General features: G+C 50.8%; 1 protein-coding gene across 1 annotated transcript; it reads left to right on the top strand.

Annotated features, from left to right (window-relative positions):
* The first annotated feature begins 14 nt into the window (after positions 1-14).
* Cadm4 (cell adhesion molecule 4) lies at positions 15-22,271 on the top strand. The gene is made up of 9 exons (NM_001047107.2): positions 15-147; positions 16,721-16,867; positions 17,101-17,253; positions 17,506-17,640; positions 18,062-18,226; positions 18,318-18,408; positions 19,416-19,588; positions 20,388-20,516; positions 21,250-22,271. The coding sequence occupies exons 1-9, from the start codon at positions 84-86 to the stop codon at positions 21,357-21,359; spliced, it is 1,167 nt and encodes a 388-aa protein (NP_001040572.1). The 5' UTR covers positions 15-83; the 3' UTR covers positions 21,360-22,271.
* The last annotated feature ends 772 nt before the right edge of the window (positions 22,272-23,043 follow it).

The following is a 23,043-nucleotide window of genomic DNA, read 5'->3' on the forward strand; positions in this document are numbered from 1 at the left end:
GCGGGGTCGGCGGCGCGGGAGGTGCAGGTGCCGGGCCGGGAGCGAGCGGCGGCGGCGGTGGCGGCGGCGGTGGCGGCGGCACCATGGGCCGGGCCCGGCGCTTCCAGTGGCCGCTGCTGCTACTGTGGGCGGCCGCGGCGGGGCCAGGTAGGGTGACGGAGGTGGGGGCCGGGTCGGTGGGCTGGATCGGGGTGACGAGGGAGGTGTGCGTATTGCGGTCGGGTTGGGGAGGGGGTTGCGCCGCTGTGACAGCTGGGTCGCCTGGGGGCCTGCAGAGGCCCGAACAATGCGCTGGGAGGGGGGGACTGCGGGAGACCCTCGTCCCCGGGACAAAGCGCGCAGCGCGGGCCAGGAGCCCGGAGCCGCGGGCAGGGGAGGGGGGACGCGGGCCCCGGTCGCCGTGCCGCAGCCCCCCCACCCTGCACAGGCCCCGATCCCGCGGGGACAAAGGGCCCGAGACCCTCCCTCCCCCCATGTCCCCAAGCCCGCCTTCTCCAGGCCGGTCCCACTGTCCTTCCGTCCTGGTCTTTAGATCTCTCTCTCTCTCTCTCTCTCTCTCTCTCTCTCTCTCTCTCTGATTTTTCTCCAACCCTTGTCCTCTGTCCCTCAGTCTTCAAGTCCTGTCCTTCCTTCTTCTGTCCTCCTTTCTTTCTCCTTGTCTCCCCCTTCCCGTCTTTCTATTCCGCCTTTGTCCCCCACCTCTGTCCCTTTTTCCTGGGTCACTCTGCCTGCCCCCCATCCTCTATTCACTCTGCTCTCTCCTGTGTTGCTGTCGTCCCTCTATGTCCCCATTCACCATCTCTCTCCCTGTCTCCTTGACACCCTGTATCTCTTCCCTTCTCTGTCCCCTATCATTCTCCCATTTCTCTGACAGCCACCGTTGCCTAGCTGCCTCTTTTCTCCTCTCTACTCCACTGTCTCCCTGTCCCCGAATCTGCTTCCTCTCCCCATGCTTCCTCCATCGAGGTATCTCTCCTTTTCCCATCGCCGTCTCCCTCCTCGCTCCCGGAGAAGAGCGGAGTCAGGCAGGGCAGCGACAGTATAGATGTGTGAAGTGGCACAGGGAACGTTGGCATGTGAGCACACACGTGGATTCCACAAATGTCTCCCCCAAACCCTCCCACCCGTTCACACATCCAAGCCACACTTCACAGAGGAGCCCCCTCCAGGACATCCAACATGTATTTCTAACTCTATGTGGAAATCTGGAGGACTCTCCCCCACCCCCACACCCAAGACACAGTGACCCTGAGTCTGGGGACAAGGTCAAGAAATGTCACCTGAACACTCACACTTAGAACCCTATGTTTCTCCTATCTACCATGGGACAGTCCCCTGAGGTGGGTCAAGTTACTTTGCCTAGCAATACATGATGAGGACGTGGCTGGGTGAGCAGAAGCAGGGTTGAGGTCCCCTATAGGGAGTTGAGAATTGGGACCAGGTGGCCCCACCCTCTTTCCTGGCCCCAGTTCTATCCAGTGAGGGTGTTGAACTGGATCCATGTCTGATGATGTGAGGGAGCTTCTAAGTTGAGTGCCGCCACACCTGCCACCCCAAGGGTTGCAGCTGAGGACAAGGCTGGGGACAAAGCGGACGTTAGAGGTTCTGCCTTTCTTCTGCAGACTTCTGGAGTTGTTTCCTAACTTTCGTCAGACCCTCCTTTGCAACGAGGATGCCCCAATTTCCCAGGTGTGAGCTTGGGACTCTTGGTACATTTCCATCCATTTCTCCTTTTCTTTCTTCTTATGCATGAAAACCAGGCTTTTGGGATCCTGGAACCAGAGAGTCCAGTAAACATAGAGTCTGAGGTTATTTAAGACGTTGACACCCCTATGATGTTAGATACGGGAAGTCTTTAGAACTTTGATGCCTATACATTTCTTAGAATTTTGTTGGACATGGTGTAGTACCAGCCACTCTACTCTGGAGGCTGAGGCAGGAGGCTCATGAGATTTGCCAGGATTACTACAGAATGAGTTGAAGGCCAGCCTGGACAATTTAGCCTATTCTGTTTCAAAATAAAGGCATTAAAAAAAGAAGGGGGGATGTCGAGGAAAGTAGTTTATTAGTCATAGATGTCTAGAATCCACCAATGAGGGGCTGGGGGTGTGGCACAGTGAGTACTTGCCTAGAATTAGCAGCCAGTGAGGGGCTGGAAATATAGCTCAGAGGCAAAGCACTTGCCCAACATCTCAACAAGTGAGAGGCCCTAGGTTTATTTCCCAGTACTAGGAGAGGGGGAGGGGGAGGGGGAGACAGGGTGGGAGAGAGAGAGGGAACCTAGACTCTCAAATGATGGGACCATTCCAGTGTCTTGACATCTATGTAATTATGAAATCTTAACTCACTGGGGTTTTGCAGCCTTTGGGTCCTTATACCTTGGAGCTTGTATGTTACCTCAGCTGACTACTTAACCAGTTCAGGAGTCAAAACTCAGGCACCTCTGGGAGGTGGTTCTAAGTCTTGTCCCTGGTTTAGATTTTAAAGTCATTGCTTCCTGGTACCTTAATCCTTTCTGTAAACGACCTCTAAATTACATGTTGTGGGGCTTTATACATGGGAGGTAAGCTTGGCGCCTTGGGGAGGACTCCAGACAGCTGGGTCCCAGCTTCTGGGGCAGTCCTCTCTGGCATAGTTTAATGTCGGCCTCTAGCCTTCTCTGGGTCTCAGTTTCTCTTTCTGGTAAGTATGGTTCTCAAGAGTCCTATTTGTGGAGCTTCCTATCCATAGCCAGTTTCTTTTCTGTTTTTTTGATACAAGGTCTTACTATGTACAAAAGGCTGGCCTTAAACTATGTAGTTTAAGACAACTGGTCTCAACATTATAGCGGTCTTCCTGCCTCAGACTCTCAAGTACTGAGATTATATGTCTGTGCCCCCGTGCCTAGCTTTTTAATTGGATCTTTATGAAGGGCTCTGACCACCCGATTTATGAGGTTTCAGTGGCCACCGCATCTCCTTACCCAGCTAGCAGGAGTGGAAAACTGCAGCCTATATCTGTGCCTTTCAAACACACACACACACACACACACACACACACACACACACACACACACAAAGTATCCTGTCTGTCCTGGTTCACTCATTTGCAGAGAATATGAAAGGGTAGATTAGACTGATGCTGAGAGAGAGAACGGTCTAGGTGGATAGAATATGTGACAGGTGCCTCCTGGATGCACAACGGGGGTGGGGGTGGGGTGTGATCCACAGCTGGAAACTGGGTAAAAAACAGAAGGAAGCGGAAAATGCAGATATGTAAATGCTGAGAGGGAATAAAGAGGCTGTTAAGACTTGGGGAGCCCTCTTGAGGGGGACTTTGTTGAACCCAAGTTTCTCTTCTAGGGTGACTCACTTCTCCCTGTCATGGCTCTAAGTGGCCACTTAGAGCTTAGCCAGACCCTCCTTTCACAGTGACTCACCCCAAAGGCTGGTCTAGGGAGATAGCTATCACTGACCCCCTACCCACTCGTGGACTGGATGCCTGGGTCCCCAGAGTGTGGGGGTGGAGGTCAGGTTCCACCACAGATTCCAAGACCTTAGACTCAGCAGGGCTTGGGCCCAGGGGTGGGTTAATGTCGTGCGAGCCTGGCCTGTCCCCGACTTGGGGAACACAAAGGCAGCTTTCTCTCTCTGGGTGTATGTGTGCATGTTGGGGGGTGTGCTAGAGGCAGCCAGACCCGCCAGCATCCAATGGCCCCTGGCACCAGAACCTGAGCACCCATGGCTTCTGCCTGTAGACACAGGGCACCTAGGCCCCTCTGTGGACACCCAGGGGATGTGGTGGGCTGCTGGGTCTTCGTGGAGGAAGGTACAGAAGAGTAACTAAGGTGAAGGCTTAAACAAGCTGAGTTCAGTAAAAGCTTGCATTCTTCCGGGAACCCTACACTCAGGGTGACCCTCTGAAGAACTGCTCACCCCCTAGCTAGACCAGAAGCCTGGAATCCAGGGAGTCCCGACTATCCCAGGAACGTGGGGACCACAGGGAGGACTTTGTGTGAGGCTGCTGACTCACCCCTGACGCCCCCACCCAAAGCCCAGGTCCCCAGACACTGGGAGACAAAGGACAGAAGGCAGGATCAAGGCTTAGGAGTCCAAAGTTTTCAAGGACCCCAGGGTCTAAATGAGGAGGGCTGGTGTCTAGACCCCTGTTTCTGAGAGAGGAGGCTAGGATTTGGACCCCTGCGTCTGAGAGGGAAGGCTGGAGTCTGGACCTCTGTTTTTGAGGGAGGAGGCTAGGATTTGGACCCTGTGTCTGAGAGGGAAGGCTGGAGTCTAGACCCCTGTGTTTGAGGGAGGAGGGTTGTGACCTGAACTCCTGTATCTGAGAGAAGATGGGTAGGGTGAGGGGGTGTGGACCCTTGTGTCTAAGGAGGGAGGCTATGGTCTGGGCCCCTGTGTCTGGGAGGACCCCAGAGCTGAACCCTGTGTCTAAGGGAGGATGGCAGGGGTCTGGCGTTGTGTGTGTGCTGGAGGTCTAAACCCCAGTTTCTGAAGATGAGGGCTGGGATGGGGATTTATGGGCCTGAGGGAGGAGGGGATGGGGTCTAAGTCTGAGATTTGAGGTGACTGCGAGTCCATACTTGAGGGTACTGAGAGAGGAAAGAAAAGCGTAGCCTCCTCCGTTTACAGAGGAAGGGGCTGAGGGTTTCCGAGGGAGGTTGAGCTGGGACCCTTATGCCTAGGTCCTGCAAATACAGGCGCCTTCACAAGGCTGATCTGGTGGAAGAATTGATGCTTTGTGCGAGGATGCTCGGACTCCGCCATTGATGGGGGACTGAGGGGGGGTTCAGGCAGGACCCAGGAATGTACCAGCTTCCCGGGGGAGGGAAAAGGAAAGAGGCATGATGCCAGGGGCCCCCCGGGGAACGGATATAGAGGGGGTGGCTATGACCTTCCCAGAACTGTGACCTTGAGACTCCCTTGGGTATTCGCTGACTCAGGACCCAGGAAGTACTCCCCCATCCTGCTTAGTCTCTGTGGAAACATCCACCAGCTGTGCACTGTGGACCCCTGTCTCATGAGTCTGAGGGAAGAGGGCTGTCCAGGACCCCTGTGTCTGAGGGAAGAGGGCTGCTCTGGCTAGACCTTTGTGTCTGAGGGAGGAGGGCTGTCCAGGACCCCTGTGTCTGAGGGAGGAGGGCTGTCCAGGACCCCTGTGTCTGAGGGAGGAGGGCTGTCCAGGACCCCTATGTCTGAGAGAGGAGGGCTGCCCTGCTGGACCCCTATGTCTGAGGGAGGAGGGCTGCCCTGGCTGGACCTCTGAGTCTGAGGGAGAAGGGCTGCTTTGGCTGGCCTGAGAGAGGAAGGCTGGCTCTGGACTCCTGTGTCTAAGGGAGGAGGGCCTGGGACAGTTGTTGCCTGTGGTTGTGAGTCTGAGGGTGAAGGATGCTGAGTCTCTCTATGTCACCTGACAGCCCCTTTTTCCAGAACCCTCCCATCTACTTTCTCTGAGCACAGTCCCTATGATGACTTTTGGCTGTCAACACCATTTCAAAGTCCATGCCCCAGTCCCAAAAGCTCAGCCCCTCTCTGACCAGAAAGTCCCGCCCCTGCCCCCCCAACCAGAAACAAAAGCCTTAGGCCAATTAGTATTCTAGGCAGAAACACTGTTGCTTACTGACTCCTCAGGAGGGGGAGGGAGTTAAACAAAAGCCCCCCACCCTCACCCCATCTGCACCCTCAAGCAGAGAGCAGTTGGGGAATGGGAGCTGTGGATATGGGGATCCTCACAGGTCCCAGGAAATGGTGAACTTTGTCCCTAACTAGTCCTGGAAAACCCCCTACAAGCCTTACTCTCCACGTCTGTAAAATGGGGGCTAATTCACATTAGCGGTGAGGTCAGGACGAGGTAGGCTTTAAGATTTTGTTTGGTTGGATTTTGATTCATTGATTAATTAATTAATTAATTAATTTACTGAAACAGTGTCTCATGTAGCCCAGGCTAGCCTCAGACTCGATGCTTAGTCAAGGATAACCTTGAACTCTTGATCCTCATGTCTCGATCTTGCAAATTCGAGAATGACAGGTGTGCCCTTATGCCTGGCCTGTGCAGTACTGGGGCTTAAACTCAGCACTTCATGAAGTGCTAGACAAGCATTCTACCAACTGAGCTGCATACCAGCCTGAGATGTTTGTTTTGAGGTTTGGTTTTGTGAGATGTGGTTTCACTATGAGGACTTGGCTGGCCTGGAACTCTTGAGGTCCACTAGACTGGCTCAGAAACACAGAGATCCACCTGCCTCTGCTTCTGGGGTGTTGGCATTAGATGCATATCATACACGTGGCAAGAATTTTTTTTTAAAGTATTGCGCATGCAGACTAGTTTTCATAGGGCCTGGCTTGTCCCGTAGCCTGTAATAACAGCCTTCAGAAGGGGACTCTTCCTGCGTGTCAAGCACCAGGCTGACCCCTGCAAAGCTACCTCTGGCATCACTGTCATTTCACAGATGGTGTGGACTCCCTCCTCTAATGAAGGATGGGGCACTTCCTCAAGGTCACACGGATGGCGAGGGCTGGAGCCGGGATCTGCCTGGCATTTACAATGAGATCCCTGGGCAGGGCGTGGCACGGTATGCTGTGACCCCGGCACTAGAGAGGCTGAAGCGGGAGGACATGAGTTCAAGGCCAGCCTGGACTCTGTAGTGAGTTTGAGTGTAGCCTGGTCTGCATAGTGAGTCACTGCTCAAAGGAAATCAGAACAAAGCCAGGGTTCGAGACTGTTTGGAAGCCTGAATGACACAGGCCTGAATTGTGTAGCCTCCTCGGCAACTATTTTTGTTTGTTTATTTTTAAACTTTTGGGTTGTTGTTGTTTTTTTTTTTTTTTCTCTTTTCTTTTTTTCAGAGCTGGGGACCAAACCCAGGGCCTTGTGCTTGCTAGGCAAGCGCTCTACCACTGAGCTAAATCCCCAACCCCTAAACTTTTGTTTTTTATGTTCAGATACTTCTTTTGTGTATGTGGATCCTGGAGGACAAACTTGGCTTGCTCTCTTTACCCACCGAGCCAACTCAAGAGCCCAATTTTGCTTTCTGTTTGTTTGAGACAGGGTCTCTCTATTCTGTTACTTTGGTTGGCTTCAAACTCACTATGTTGACCTGGCTGGCCTTGAACACATGCTGCTGTCTGTCTGTCTGTCTCTCTGCCTCTGAAGTGGTGGGTTTAAAGGCTTGTGCCACAGTGCCTGGTGAGTCGTGTGTGTGTGTGTGTGTGTGTGTGTGTGTGTGTGTGTGTGTGTGCGCGCGCTCGCGTGTGTGCACGCGCGCGACTGTGCATGCGTGCATGTGTGTCTTCGCACATACATGGAAGGCAAATGCTGTAACCCTAAGCTATATCCCCAGCTTTGAGCGTCACTTTAAAAAGCAATTTTTTTCTTGAATTTGAATGCAAGTACCAAATTTTAATACACCAGTGACAACCAGGAAAATGAATTTAAATCAAATAATGTACAGAAAATTGTTTACTTTTACATGAGTGAGTTTGTATGTGAATGTATGCCACACGTGTGCAGGTGCCTTCAGAAGTCAGAAGGGTGAAGGGGCATCAGGCCTGGAGATGGATTTATAAGCAGCTGGGTGAAGTGGATGAGGGTGCTGGGAACTAAACCCAGGTCCTCTGGAAGAACATTCAGTGCTCCTAACCTCTGAGCCACCCTCCAGTCCTGGTATATATTTTATAACGAGTTTTTTTTTTTAATTTTATTTATTTATTTTATAGAACACTATCTTCAGACACATCAGAAGAGGGCATTGGATCCCATTACAGATGGTTGTGAGCCACCATGTGGTTGCTGGGAATTGAACTCAGGACCTCTGGAAGAGCAGTCAGTGCTCTTTAACCACTGAGCCATCTCTCCAGCCCCTGATATATTTCTTTTTTAAGAATAATTTTTTTTTTTGGTTCTTTTTTTCGGAGCTGGGGACCGAACCCAGGCCTTGCGCTTCCTAGGTAAGCGCTCTACCACTGAGCTAAATCCCCAGCCCCACACACATGATTTCTTGGGGCTGGGGATTTAGCTCAGTGGTAGAGCGCTTACCTAGGAAGCGCAAGGCCTGGGTTCGGTCCCCAGCTCCGAAAAAAAGAACCAAAAAAAAAAAAAAAAGAAAAAGAAAAAGAAAAAGAAATCATGTGTGTGTTAGGATATGTGTATTTGAGTTCTGGTACCTGCAGAGGTCCCCTAGACATAGAGTTACTGTAGATGTGAACTGCCTGTGAGTGCTGGGAATCGAAGTCAGCCAGAGACCCTCTTAACCGCTGAGCCAGCTCTCCAGCTCCCCAGACCTGCATTTTTTATTGTCTTTTTTATTTTTAATATTTATTTACCTTAGATATGTGAGTACACTAGCTGTCTTCAGACACAGAAGAGGGCATCAGATCCCATTACAGATGGTTGTGCGCCACCATGTGGTTGCTGGGAATCGAGCTCAGGACCTCTGGAAGAGCAGTCAGTGCTCCTAACCACTGAGCCATCTCCCCAGCCCCAGACTTGCATTTTTGAGACAGGGTCTCCTATAGCTTAATCGGGCTTCCTGCCAGCTACATAATGGAGGATGATCTTAAACCACCGTTCCTCCTGCCTTCCCCCATGGCGACTGAGGCTATGTACACTTACTTCCTGGCTGGTGGGGGAAGCAGGACAGCCCTTATCCTCTGTGAAAGCTTTCTGAATGCAAAGAGACTGGACAGTGAGGGAAGGCATTTTGGAGGTCAGAGGTCAGAAGTCAGAGGACAGGGATTTGGAAGAGCATAGAAGACAGCCCTGCAATGGTGAGAGCAGTAGAAGAGAATAGCCAGGAAGGGGAAGTGCCCTGAGGTGGAAGCCCATTCAGTGTGTTTGAGGGACAGTGCACCCAGGTAGCCTAGAGGACAGTGGATAGGAGAGGAGTGAGACCTAGGGTCAGAGAGTCAATCTGTTTGGTACCCAGAAGGGCCCACACAGGAGTTTGTGTTGGAGATGGACTGCCACAGGAGGGATGGATGCTGCTGGGCTGGGCTGGGCTCTGAGGCCTTGCACACCACCCAGCAAAGGTCCAACCACTGAGCTTCATGCTCATTGGCGTGTTTTAATATGGACAAGCAACACCTGTGAACCCAGCACTCAGGAGGCTAAGGCAGGAAGGTCATAAGTTCAAGGCTAGCCAGGGTGTGAGAAATAGGCATGGAAGATGGTACCTACCGTAAGTAGGCGCTTTGTGTGTCTGTGTGTCTGCTCGTTAGTGTGCACATGCGTGTGCCTGTATGTGTGTGGAGGCCAGAGATTCTGGTTGTGTGACTTCCTCACTTCCTCTCCACCTTAGTTTCTGCTTTCATGTATATTAAAGACACTGTCACTGGCACCAGTGCTAGCTTAGAACTCACTGTGTAGAGCAGGTTGGCCTTGAACTCACAGAGAGGTCTCTGCCTCTTGAGTGCTGAGAGTAAAGGAGGGCCACCACACCTGACTCTTTTTTTTTTTTTTGCTTACATTTTTATTTTATGTGTATGGGTGTTTTGATCACATGTATGTCTGCACACCATGTGTGTCTGGTGCTCTCACAGTCCAGAAGAAGGCATCAGATTCCCTAGAACTGGAGTTTGCAGATGGCTGTGAGCCGCCATGTTGATGCTAGGAATCAACCCTGGTCCCCTGGAAGAGCAGCAAGTGCTCTCAACCGCTGAGCCATTTCTCCGGCCCCTACATTTTTAAGGTTACATGTAGGTATTTGTTTGAGTGTGGAGGTGGGGTATGGGAGTAGGCGTCATGGCACTCGAGGAAGTCAGAGGACAACTTGCAGGAACAGGTTCTCCTACGATATCTGTCCCAGGGATCAAATTTGGGTTGTCAGTCTTAGCAGCAAACACCTTTACTACCTGAGCCATTTCACCTGCCCCTCCATTTTTTCCCTCCAGAGACAGGGTTTCTCTGTATAGACCTGGCTGTCCTAGACTCACTCTGTAGACTAGGCTGGCCTCAAACTCACAAAGATCCACCTGCCTCTGCCTCTCAAGAGCTGGGATTAAAAGTGTGCACCACCGTGCCTGGCTTCCATGTTATATCTTAAGGCAGGGTGGAGCTAGTCAGCTAGAGTAGCTGACTAGCAAGTCCCAAGGATGCTCCTGTTTTTCCCTCAGCACTGGGCTTCCAGTCTTGCATCACTGGGCCATGCTTTATTTGTCTGCTGGAAACCAGACCTCAAGTCCTCACGTTTGTACGGCAAACATTTTACCCACGGAGACATAGCCAGCCCCCTGACTCCCATTCTGAAAAATGCAACCATAGGGTGTGGCTGGGGTGTGGTTGGGGTGGGGCTCAATAGTTAAGAGTACTTGTTACACTTGCAGAGGACCCAGTACCCGCATGGGAGCTAAAAACCATCGGAAATTCCAGTTGCAGCGGTTTCTGCCACCCTCTTCTGGCCACTGAGGGCACCAGGCACACATGTGGTGCACATGCATGCATGCAGGCAGAATATGAAAATAAATAATATATATAATATTTTCTAATTTTAAAAAGAGGGAGCTGGGCAGTGGTGACAGGGGTCTTTAATCCCAGCACTTGGGAGGCAGAGGCAGGCAGATCTCTGTGAGTTCAAGGCCAGCCTGGTCTAGAGATCTAATTCCAGAACAGCCAGGGCTACACAGAGAAACCCTGTCTTGAAAAACCAAAAAAAAAAAAAAAAAAAAAAAAGAGGGTGAGGTGGGGGATGGGGAGGATGAAGTAATGGCTTAGTGGTTAGGAGCATGTGCTAGCCCTGCAGAGGACCTAAGTTCTATTCCCAGCACCCAAGTGAGGTGGCTCAAAATCACCTGTAATTCCAGCTCCCAGGCATCCAGCACCCATGTGCCCAATACCCACACTCAGACACAAACATATAATTAAAAAAATAGAATCTTGAATTCAAAAAGTCCACCTAGTCAGGTACAGTGGCACAAAACTTGAGTCCTAGTTTGGTCTATATATCAAGTTCCAGATCAGCCAGGGCTACATATTGAGACTGTGTTTTAAAAAAACAGCAGCCAGTTGGTGGTGGCACACACCTTTGATGCCAGCACTCAGCGGGCAGATGCAGGTGGATCTCTCTGTGAGTTCAAAGCCAGTTTGACTTACAGAGCGAGTTCCAGGACAGCCAGGGCTAAACAGAGAAACCCTGTCTTGAAAAATCAAAAGAGGAGAGGAGGAGGGTGGGGGAGAGAGAGAAAAAGAAAAAGAAAAAGTAATAGGTATAATCAGGGCATGGTGTCATGCCTGTTACCTTAGCATTCAGAAAGTTAAGATGGTCACGTGTTACAGGTCAGCCTGGATGTGAGAGGACAGCTTGAAAGCTGAGAGCCGCAAACACATTCTTGAGAGATTCAGACGAGAGAGAAAAATGATGCCAGGAGAGGCGGACAAAGCCGGATGGATTCAGATATATTTTAGGGGTAACATATGCAGATGTTGCTGAAAGGATCGGTGCTAGGGGCTGAGGGGAGGGTCAAACACTTGGGTGGCGTCTTGTCCTTTGACCTGATCAATTGAGTGGGTGGGTTGTGGCACCTACTGAACCTATAAAAAGCAAAGGCAAGGGCTGAGTGTGTTGTTTGTCATTCTGGGAGGTAAAATTCAAAGAGTGGCTTAGATTCTGTCAACATAAAAGAAATCCCGAGTTAAAAGGTGTGGCTGCCCTGCATCGCCACCAAAGACTCAGGCTCTTTCAACTCTTGGTTCTGTTACTCCTATTGTGTTCTGTCACTAGAACCCAAAATGGCTGTCAGAGTTCCACGTACCCTATCCTGCATGAGGGTGTCCCATAGGAAAAAATAAAAGAATTTGTCTCCTTTTATTAGGAACTTACCCCATAAATGACTATATGATATTTCTGCTTAGGTCCAATTAGGTCCAATCATCATATAGCTGCAAGGGAGTCAGACAGGGGACAACCATAAAGGACAGTGGTGAGGGAAAGAAGAATGTTGAGATAGGAAGCTGTCAGCCCACGCTTCTATCCTGCAGGAGTAATCTGTTCTGCCCTTGGATACTCATGCTCTTAACAGGAGTGTACCACTTCTGCAGGCACATTACATTGGTCGGTGGCTAGTTCCTTATAAATGGTAAAGATTTTTCAAGGACCTGGACCCCATCTGACTTATCTCTGCAAACCAGCCTGAGAAACCTCCCAGACAGCTAACCCACGGAACAGAATGAAAGAGGCCTAGGAAACCACTGAGCTTATTTTGTTTCTCCGAGGCAGAGAAAGGCTCTTGATATTGTCCAGGATGGACTGGAAAGGCATCTTCTTCAGCATTCCTGGTGTGGAGACTACAGGTGTGCTCTGTTATGCCCAGCCACTACCATTTAAAGACAGCTGGGATGGCTGTGGTGCCTCATCTCTATCTCCCAGAACTCTACAGGAAAAACTAAACTGAATTCCAAGTTCAGGGAGACACCATGCCTCAAAGGAGTAAGATGGGGGACATAACAGAAGAGGGTATCCAATCCCAATGCACCCTCCTCTGGATTCTGTGCATACACTATTGCCTGAGTACTTACACAAGTAAGCATACAACACACACACACACAACACACACACACACACACACACACACACACACACACACACAGGTAAAATATGCATACACATAAAATCAAGTTAAAACTTAGAAACATTGGGGCTGGGAATTTAGCTCAGTGGTAGAGCGCTTGCCTAGGAAGCGCAAGGCCCTGGGTTCGGTCCCCAGCTCCGAAAAAAAAAAAAAAAAAAAAAAAAAGAACCAAAAACTTAGAAACATTAATACATCCAAATAATTAGCCGTCTACAGTGTATGAGTCTCAAGAATGTCACCTGAGTCTTGAAGTTCATACTTGGGCAGCCAGGTGAGACAAGACTCAGCAAACACGACAGAAACCCATACAGCTTCTCACTGTGGCAGGCCTGTCACCAGCATATCCTGTAACCCGTCACCAATACTGGGCATTCACTCAGATGGCTCGAAGGGAAGTGGAGGCAAGGCCAGAGGTCACACACAGGTTCGGGCTTTTGCAGTTTTGACTGTGGCCTATTTGATCACTGGGACTTGGGATGGGAGATTCTGGGTTCAGTCTCTAGTACCAATTCATTGTCAGGGGGACTGGGGAAATGGAGGTTGAAGTAGAGCCCCCTTGATGGGCAGTGGTGGCATATGCCTTTAATTTAAGCTCTCGGGAGGCAGATCCCTGTGAGTTCGAGGCTAGCTTGGTCCACAGAGTGAGCTTCAGGACAGTCATGGCTACAGAGAAACCCTGTCTTGAAAAAACAAAAGAGGGTTGGGGATTTAGCTCAGTGGTAGAGCGCTTGCCTAGCAAGCACAAGGCCCTGCGTTCGGTCCCCAGCTCCGGGGAGAAAAAAAAAAGGGGGCTGGAGAGATGGCTCAGCGGTTAAGAGCACTGATTGCGGGGCTGGAGAGATGGCTCAGTGGTTAAGAGCACCTGCTCTTCCAGAGGTCCTGAGTTCAAATTCCAGCAACCACATGGTGGCTCACAACCATCTGTAATGGGATCTGATGCCCTCTTCTGCTGTGTCTGAAGACAGCTACAGTGTACTCATACAGAAAATAAATAATTCTTTAAAAAAAAAAAAAAAAGAGCACTGATTGCTCTTCCAGAGATCCTGAGTTCAAATCCCAGCACCCACATGGCAGCTCACAACCATCTGTAATGAGATCTGATGACTTCTTCTGGTGTGCATGAAGACAGCTACAGTGTACTCATATGCATAAAATAAATTTTAAAAATTAAAAAAAGAAAGAAAAAAAAAACAAAAGAGAGAAGAAGAAAAGAAAGGACAAAGAGAAAGGTAAAAAAGAAAGAAAAGGCCCTGCCCTTACCACAGGACCTCCAACAGCACATGCCCAGTCAGTGGTGCTGTGGCTTGTTGCTCTCTTTCAGAAAAAACTAGGGTTCTGGGCTTTGCTGCTGGTTAACCTTGGCTTTCAGCCTTCTTTGTTTACTAATGAGAGTGGAACCTGTGATCTTACCCAGGCCAAACAAATACTGAGCCACGCCCCCAGCCCCTCCCTGGTAGATTCTAGGCAGGGGCTCAGCCACTGAGCCACGCCCCCAGCCCCTCACTGAGCCACACCCTCTCACAATATTACCATTCCAGCCCTGTAATTTGTTCTTCAGGTCTTTCTTTTTTTTTTTTTTTTTTAAAGATTTATTAATTATATATGAGTACACTGTAGCTGTCTTCAGACACACCAGAAGAGGGCATCAGATCTCATTACAGATGGTTGTGAGCCACCATGTGGTTGCTGGGAATTGAACTCAGGACCTCTGGAAGAGCAGTCAATGCTCTTAACCTCTGAGCCATCTCTCCAGCCCCCGTAATTTGTTCTTTTAATGGTTATTCATGGTGGGCTAACTGCTGTCATGAGTAATCCAGAACTTTTAATGTGCTAACAAAAAGTCAGAGGTCTGAGTTGGATATAGTGGTGCACACTTTTTAATTTTTCTATTATTATTATTATTATTATTATTATTATTATTATTATTATTATTATTATTTTGTTCTGTTTGTTCTGGTCAAGGTTTCTCTGTGTAGTCCTGGTTGCCCTGGAACTCTCTCTGTAGACCAGGCTGGCCTCAAACTCAGAGTGCGGGGATTAAAGGTGTATACCATCAAAACAGTAGTGGCACATGCTTTTAATCCCAGCCCTTGGGAGGCAGAAGCAGGGGAGTCTCTGTGACTTTGAACCCAGCCTGCTCAACACAGAGTTCCAGGTCAGATAGACCTATGTAGAGAGACCCTGTCACATAAAAATAAAAGTAAGGGGGCTGGGGATTTAGCTCAGAGGTAGAGCGCTTGCCTAGCAAGCGCAAGGTCCTGGGTTCGGTCCCCAGCTCTGAAAAAAAAAAAAAAAGCCACAGATCTCACGATGGAGCAGACCATTCAGATCTTAGTGGTTTGGCTGCTGAGAGCCAGAGGCAGAGTTGTACCCTTGTAGCCATACCACTATGGAAGTGAGGTGGGAGGCCAGCTTGTCTAACACCGTAAGACCTTGTCACCAAATGGTGGGGAAAGTGCTTTATTTACTCGGATTCTGGGTTGGAGGTTTAGACTGGATCAGGTGGGCAGGCTTCTCTTGGTTTACACTCGGGTCACCTGGAGTTCAGTCAGGATGGGAGATTCAAGATGGCCTCCCTCACAGGATGGGTGGCAAGGGCCTCAAAGAAGCTATTCTGGGCGTATTTACCCAACAGTTTCCTGGTGGCAGATGGTACAGAGGAAGCAGTTAGGCCTCTGTAAGCCTGGGCTTCGTGACTCTTAGCAGATCATTTCTAGCAAAAACACCTCTCCCTCCCCAGCTTGGCCTTCTACTACAGGCTGTGTATAAGGGTGACCTTAAACTTCTGATGCTCCTGCCAGTTCCTCGGGCACAGAGGTTACAGGCATTCACCACCAGACCCAATTGATGCCGTGCTCTATGTGTGTGTGTGTGTGTGTGTGTGTGTGTGTGTGTGTGTGTGTGTGTGTGTTCTATTCTTTCTTATGGTTTTGAGACAGCACCTTGCTGTTCATAGCAGCTGAATCATCTTGCAGAGTCTCTTTGTATGCATGTAGACCAGGCTGGCTCGGGACCTGGGGAGAGAAGAAACGAGGGAACAGAACAGAGGGAAGAGGAAGTTGTAGTTGGCCGTGATGATGTACACCTGTATAGGACTGGAGGGGCACAGGCAGGAGGATACTGTATGCTCTGCCTATGTTCCGAATGTGGGAAGACAACCCCATCAGATGAGCTTCAATGGGTGCCTTGGTGTGAAAGAAGGCAGCTTCCCATACTGGGTGAATTCCAGCTCCAAGATGCAATGGGCATTTCTCCTGTCGGAGCCTCCAATTATGATCCATTTTCCTGGGCAGATTCTGCTCTTCCTCAGCTAGCTCTGGGTGCACCTTTCACTTCCATAGACACATGCACACTGGGTCTTGCCTGGCTCCACTAGAGGCCATTTTGCCCCTTCGGATGGCAGAGAGAGGACTAAAGGCCATGTTCGGTGGCTCACACCTGTAATCTTAGCACTCATAAAACTGAGGCAGGGGCTGGAGAGATGGCTCAGTGGTTATGAGCACTGACTATTCTTCTAGAGGTCCTGAGTTCAAATCCCAGCAACCACATGGTGGCTCATAACCATCTACAATGAAATCTAATGCCCTCTTCTGGTGTGTCTGAAGACTCACATACACAAAACAAATAAACCTTTAAAAAAAAAAAAACTGAGGCAGGAGGGTTGCCACGAGTTTCAGGCTAATCTGGGCTACGGGGTGACAGATTATTCTCAACAAGGAACAAACCAGGAATTAGGGAGTGCAAGCGAGTGCAAGGATGAGTTCAGATCCCCAGCTCCCACAAAAGTGGACTGTGGTTGTGGAAGCTTGAGTCAAAGACAGGGATGGGATTCTCAGAATAAGCCAGCCTTCTATCAAGTCCGACCCCCAGCTGTGATCTGTAGGTTCGACGGAAGGACCCCACCTCAATGAATGAAATAGAGAACCACAGAGGAAGAGTCCAAATGCCATCCTTGGGCCTCAACACTGGCATGTGAACGTGTGCATATTCCATCACTTATGAAAAAACACAAGAGAAGCTCATGCTCGCTCTCTCTCTCTCTCTCTCTCTCTCTCTCTCTCTCTCTCTCTCTCTCTCACACACACACACACACACACACACACACATACACGTCTGAATGTCATCCCGGGAACTCTCTGTTCTGTTTGTTTCTCTTTGTTCAGGGACGGCACAGGAAGTGCAGACAGAGAATGTGACGGTGGCCGAGGGTGGGGTGGCTGAGATCACCTGCCGTCTGCATCAGTATGATGGGTCTATAGTCGTCATTCAGAACCCAGCCCGGCAGACCCTCTTTTTCAATGGCACCCGAGGTGAGTGCAGGAAGGGAAGCCTGGACGTTTATGACCTCAAAGAGGGACACATCTAAGCGTATGACAGGGGAAGAGTCTGGATTCCCATGGTCCTGCGGGGGTGGAGGTTGGGTTTTGGGGGTTCCCAAGTTGAACGGGTCAGTTTTAGAGCTATGGTTAGGGAAAAGGTTAGGTCTGCATGTGTCTTGGAGGGTGACTGTCCCAGGTTCAAGTTCGGGCCCTCTTCATTCCAGCCCTGAAGGACGAACGATTCCAGCTGGAGGAGTTCTCCCCGCGCCGAGTGCGCATCAGGCTCTCAGACGCCCGCCTGGAGGACGAGGGGGGCTACTTCTGCCAGCTCTACACGGAGGACACCCACCACCAGATCGCCACGCTCACTGTCTTAGGTACCCCCCCTCCCCAGAACCCCACTCTCATTCATTTTCTGCCTCTCACTTGTCCCGAGACCTGTTCGCCTTGGCTGTTTTTAACCTCTTGGACATCTGGCTTCACCAGGCCTCTGGTCTCTACGTTTGATCCCTGCCACCTGTGGGACCCTGGCTTCCTTTGGTCCCTGGGATCCAGCAGCCAGACTGACTTGAGCCTACCTCGGTGCCTCCCTTGACCCCCCTCACCCCGCGCGCCCCTTCTCTGCGCAGTGGCTCCGGAGAATCCTGTGGTGGAGGTCCGAGAGCAAGCAGTGGAGGGCGGCGAGGTGGAACTCAGCTGCCTGGTTCCGCGGTCGCGCCCCGCAGCGGTCCTGCGCTGGTATCGCGATCGCAAGGAGCTGAAAGGTACCCAGGGGGCGGGGCGAGGAACGGGGACCCTCCGCGTTCCCGAAAGAGGCGAGGTTAGTGGTGGGCGGGGCCTGGATAATTGTGCACTGACACTTCGCGGGCGCAGTTCTGTTGTAGACCAGAAGTGATGGATAGCACACACTTGCCATCCCAGCATTTGGGAGGTGTAAGGAAGAGGATCAGGAGTTCAAGGTCATCGTCAGCTTCCTAGCATGTTCCAGGTCAACCTGGACCCTGTCTCAAAGCAAACCAAGAGAAACAAACATAACTTAGACCAGTGGTTGAGAGTGATGGGGGTATGCCTAGGTGAATAAAGCCAGGGTTATAGGTAGGAATGTGGCTTGGCCAGCAGCCTACATTGGGATCCGGGGACAGGGCAGAACCCTTGGCCTGACCGTAACTGGGCTGGGTCGGGCAGGAGTGAGCAGCGGCCAGGAGAACGGCAAGGTGTGGAGCGTGGCGAGCACTGTGCGGTTCCGCGTGGACCGCAAGGACGACGGCGGTATCGTCATCTGTGAAGCGCAGAACCAGGCGCTGCCCTCGGGGCACAGCAAGCAGACGCAGTACGTGCTGGATGTGCAGTGTAAGTGGCTCAGGCGTCTGCACGCCAGCTGCCCGCCCCTAGAGGTCCCCCATCACCGGCTTGATTTCCCATTTTCCCTCCTGTGCTGCAGATTCCCCCACAGCTCGGATCCACGCCTCTCAAGCTGTAGTCAGGGAGGGAGACACTCTGGTGCTGACATGTGCTGTCACAGGGAACCCCAGGTGAGAGCTGACTTCTGGCTCCTAAGTGGTGAAGAGACTTGAGGCTTGCACTCCAGGGTTTTATGGAAAGAGTTCATGAAGCTAGACTCCTGATAAAAAGGGGCCAGAAATTGAAGAACCTTTACAGCCCTGGCTGCATGTAAAAGTTGGCCCCAAGCCTGTTGGTTTTCCGTAGAAAAAAAAGGGGGGGGCATGAGACAGTCCCTTTTATTTAAAAAAAAAGGGGGGCGGAGGAATAGCCTCCAATTATTCGCGGAAGACCTTTATTCAATTCCCAGCACCTACACAGTGGCTCACAATCTTCTCCTGTCCTTGGGGATCCGTGCCCTCTTCTGGCTTCTGAGGGCACAGCATGCCCGAGATGTATTGCCATACATGCAGACAAACCCTCATACACATACAATGCATTTTTAAAAAAATACATTTTTGCCGGGGGCGGGAGGCATACCACTACATACGTAGGGACGTCAGAGGACAACTTGTGAGAATTCATTCTGTCCTTCTGCCATGGGGGTTCCAAGGATCTAACTTCTAGTCAAGCTCGTTGGTAAGTGCCTTTACCTGCCGCCATTGAGGCATCTTGCAGGTAAAGTTGTAGAATCTTCCTAGCTCCCTCCCCCTTTTTAAAAACCAGCGCAGTGTTTTATTTTTAAAGATTTATTTATTTTATGCATATGAGTACACTGTAGCTGTCTTCAGGCACACCAGAAGAGGGCATCAGATCCCATTACAGATGGTTGTGAGCCATCATGTGGTTGCTGGGAATTGAACTCAGGACCTCTGGAAGAGCAGTCAGTGCTCTTAACCAATGAACCATGTCTCCAGCCCTCTGTCCCCTTTTCATTGCTGGGGATCGAACCTAGCATCTTATGCATAGCTGGAAAAGGGTCTACCCCCCCCACCCCCACACACACACATTTGGGTGTTGGTGCTGGATCAGAGCTGCGTATCCAGATTACCGAGAAGTCAGATTCTTGGGTTCCTAACTTGTTTTTACCCACGGCCAGGCCAAACCAGATCCGCTGGAACCGTGGGAATGAGTCTCTGCCAGAGAGGGCGGAGGCGTTGGGCGAGACGCTCACGCTGCCTGGCCTGGTATCTGCAGATAACGGCACCTACACCTGCGAGGCGGCGAACAAGCACGGCCACGCCAGGGCGCTCTACGTGCTTGTGGTCTATGGTGAGGACTGTATGGCAGGCCTGGTGGGGGGCGGGGCGGGCTACAGGGCCCGAGGGCGGAGCTTGAACGAAAGAATGCTTGCTTAGCATGCATGATAAACTTGGTTACAATTCCTAATACCACTTAACCCGACCATAGGAGGTGGCACATGTCATGTAATCCTTGAACGCTGGAGATGGATAGGAGGCAGGAGGATAAGTTCAAGGCCAGTAAGGAGAAGGTGGCACATGCCTTTAATCCCAGCACTTGTAAGGCAGAGGCAGGGGGATTTCTGGGAGTTTGAAGCCAGCTTGATCTAGAGAGCAAGTTCCAGGACAGCCAGGGCTGTTACCAGAGAAACCTCTTCTTGAAAAAAAAAAAAAATTCAAGGCCATCTTCATCATTTTTTTTTAGACCAGTCTATAATACTCTTTAAAAACAAAAACCCAAAGCGAGCCAGACCGATCTACATAGTAAATTCCTGGCTAGCTGGAGCTATACAGTCAGACACTGTCTAATAAACACACAAACAGGGCCTGCACATACACATGAATAAGAAAATGTATTTTAAAACCCCAAAGCTAGGATAGATGTTACTTCTAGCTTAGGGGTGGAAGGGTAAGGAGGTGTGTAGATACTAGGAATGAAAGACCCACCGGGGTGAAAGCCAAGGATTCCAGGAGGAATTGGAGCAAACAGAGGGGCTGAGGGTGGGACTTAAAGAAAGGTGACAGGCATTCAAGGAGCAAAGTTTTGTGCAGAATACCTTAAAGGCCTGGCAGCTGAACTAGGACCTGCGACATTATTTTCTCTCTGATAGACCCCGGAGCAGTGGTAGAGGCTCAGACATCGGTTCCCTACGCCATCGTGGGCGGCATCCTGGCGCTACTGGTGTTTCTGATCATATGCGTGCTAGTAGGCATGGTGTGGTGCTCTGTCCGACAGAAGGGTGAGTGAGGGCGGGGCGTGAAATCAGTGAAGGGCGTGGTCCTTTCTGATTCTGGATTAGCAAGGGGGTGGAGCCTAGACAGTGAATTGGATTTGAAATCAAGCCATATTTTTTGACTAATACCCTGTAGGGGGTGGAAATTTTGGCCCTGGGCTCAGAAAGGACTGAGATTTAGCAGAATAAGGGGAGAGATTTTGAGTAGTTTATTTTTCAAATTGCTGGATTTATTGACGGCATAGACTAAGGGAATACTATTAAAAGCGTGTGAAGGGTTGGGAAGGAGATAAGGGTGCAGGGTTGGGGATTCAGTCGATAAACTGTCTTAGCATGCACCAAGCCGTGGACTTCATTCCCAACACCGCACAGAACTGGGCGTGGTGGTGGACGCTTCTAACCCCAATATTTGGGTGTAGTGAGTGGCAGGGGGATCCAAAGTGCCAGGTCACTTGTAACTATCGAGTTTGATGTTTACCTGGGAAGCTGGAGACCCCGTCACAAACTAGGAGGGCAGGTCGGGGATGCAACTGGGTTTTCTGTGACTTTTTGGAGTCTTCCTAATTCCTCTTTATCTCTTTCTCCACCATTGTCCTGTGCGTCCCTGAACTGAACCCTGGCTCCCTTTCTCCCCCTTTCTTCATGTGCTGTGTCTCTTGCCTGTCTCCTTTTCCTATACCCACTCCCCCGGGGCCACATACATATCCCCTCTGCCCTGGGGGCATCTTTCTCCTCTCAGGCTCCTATCTGACCCATGAGGCCAGTGGCTTGGATGAGCAGGGAGAAGCCAGAGAAGCCTTCCTCAACGGCAGTGATGGACACAAGCGGAAAGAAGAATTCTTCATTTGACCCCACTCCCCCACTGCCAGCTGCAAGGAACCAGCAAAGACATTGACCAGAGTCCGGGATGGTGGGCTTCCCCCCCACTAGCTAACACCTCAGGCGCTTGGGCAGGGATTGGGGGTGTTGGATGCCTGGATCTCTCCCAGGGCCAAAGGCTAGGGTCCAGAGACTTGGGATCCCCTAGGGAGACAGGGACTTAACGTCCCTTCTAGACCCTGAGTCCAGGGACGGGTAATAGGGATTTGGGTTGGGGGAAGAAAACAGGGGGAAGGCCAGAACCCCTAGACTACAGAACCAGGTCTTGTGGGGGAGGGGGTCAGATTCTGGGAAGGGTGGGTGGGCAGGGAAGGGAAACACAGATTTCTTTGGGGTCCCAGACCCCATGCCAGCCATTGTAAGAGTTCCACAGAGCTCTGGGCACCTCTTTGCAAAGCCATGTTTGCACGGTGGGGGGAGGGGCAGGGGAGGGCGTGGAAATGGGAATTCTGTGTCTTTGTGTGAAAACTCTGATGGGGGCAGTAAGGGAGACAACCCCGACCCTTATCCAGTCCCCCTTCTCCGGGTTCCTGGGCGGCTCCCCTTCCCTCCATCTTGACCTCCATGTCCTTCCCATCCCATAATTGTCTGTTCACCCGCTCTTGGGGGGGCCTTCCCAGTCTCTCCTCCAGGCCCCCCGGGGAGGGGGAAAGGAGTTTGGAGGGGATGTGTGGTCTCTATGGTTTTATATATAATATATTAAAAAATCAAAAATCTGTATGAAAAATATCAGATTGCACCCCTCTCCCCCCATTACTGGCTTTTGCCCCCTTTTCTTGTTTAAAAAAACAAAAGGAAACACATTTTTGTACGGGGCGGGGAGGGGGTCGGGAGGGGGGTTTGGCAATCCCACTAACCACCATTAAACTGAGGAGAGAACAAGTATGGGGTGGCTGTGTGTCTGTTCCCCTGTCCACTGCTGTACTGCTGGGAGGGGGAGGTGCAGGCACTGGGGAGGAGACCCATGCTGGAGCCAGACCTCACCTACATCACTGCCATCCACTCGTCCTCAAAATTCAAGACTCAATTCTTTGGGGGGTTTTGGAGGAGTGGGAGGAGTACTGAGGCTTTTGTTGTTGTTGTTTCTTCCTTTTGAGACAGCACCTTACACTTTAACCCAGGCTGGTCATGAACTCCTGGTAATCCTTCTGCCTCAACTTCTAAAAAGCTGGGATCACAGGCTGAGCCAACCACAGCCGTCAATTAGTGAGTTTTTACAAGCTTTGTCTCGTCCAGTCACTGAGACAGCCTCTGGGTGATGTCATTCTCACACTAGCCCACCTCTGTGCCCTCCACCCCCCACCCACCAGTCTCTAGAGACACCCTCGATTCCATCTCATCCTGTCCCTGTCAATGCTTGAACCTAAGAGTTTGGGGTCAGCAACAGAAACCAGGCCAGGTGGTAGGTACATGCCTGTAACCCCAGCAATTGGGAAGATAAGGCAGGAGGACTTCTGGGAGTTTTGAGGCCAGCTGAGATGTACAAAAGATAACTGCTTACAACGCGTTGTTAAGGTTCCAGCTAGCCAACTATGCATAAAACACACACACACCGGGGGCGGGGTGGGGATGATGTAAGGTATTGTTTTATTTTGTTATGGAAATTTCATGCAAAGTGAAGGAGGCGAGGCAGAGGAGGCCCGCATAGCCCCAG

The sequence above is a fragment of the Rattus norvegicus genome, chromosome 1 (genome assembly GCF_036323735.1).
Source record: "Rattus norvegicus strain BN/NHsdMcwi chromosome 1, GRCr8, whole genome shotgun sequence".
NCBI lineage: Eukaryota > Metazoa > Chordata > Mammalia > Rodentia > Muridae > Rattus > Rattus norvegicus.

Excerpts from the sequence above, each read along its gene's own strand:
- Cadm4 (NM_001047107.2), top strand. The coding sequence starts at position 84 with ATGGGCCGGGCCCGGCGCTTCCAGTGGCCGCTGCTGCTACTGTGGGCG. Across the intron at positions 19,589-20,387 it reads CTACGTGCTTGTGGTCTATG|ACCCCGGAGCAGTGGTAGAG; the intron begins GTGAGGACTGTA and ends TCTCTCTGATAG. Across the intron at positions 20,517-21,249 it reads GTGCTCTGTCCGACAGAAGG|GCTCCTATCTGACCCATGAG; the intron begins GTGAGTGAGGGC and ends TTCTCCTCTCAG.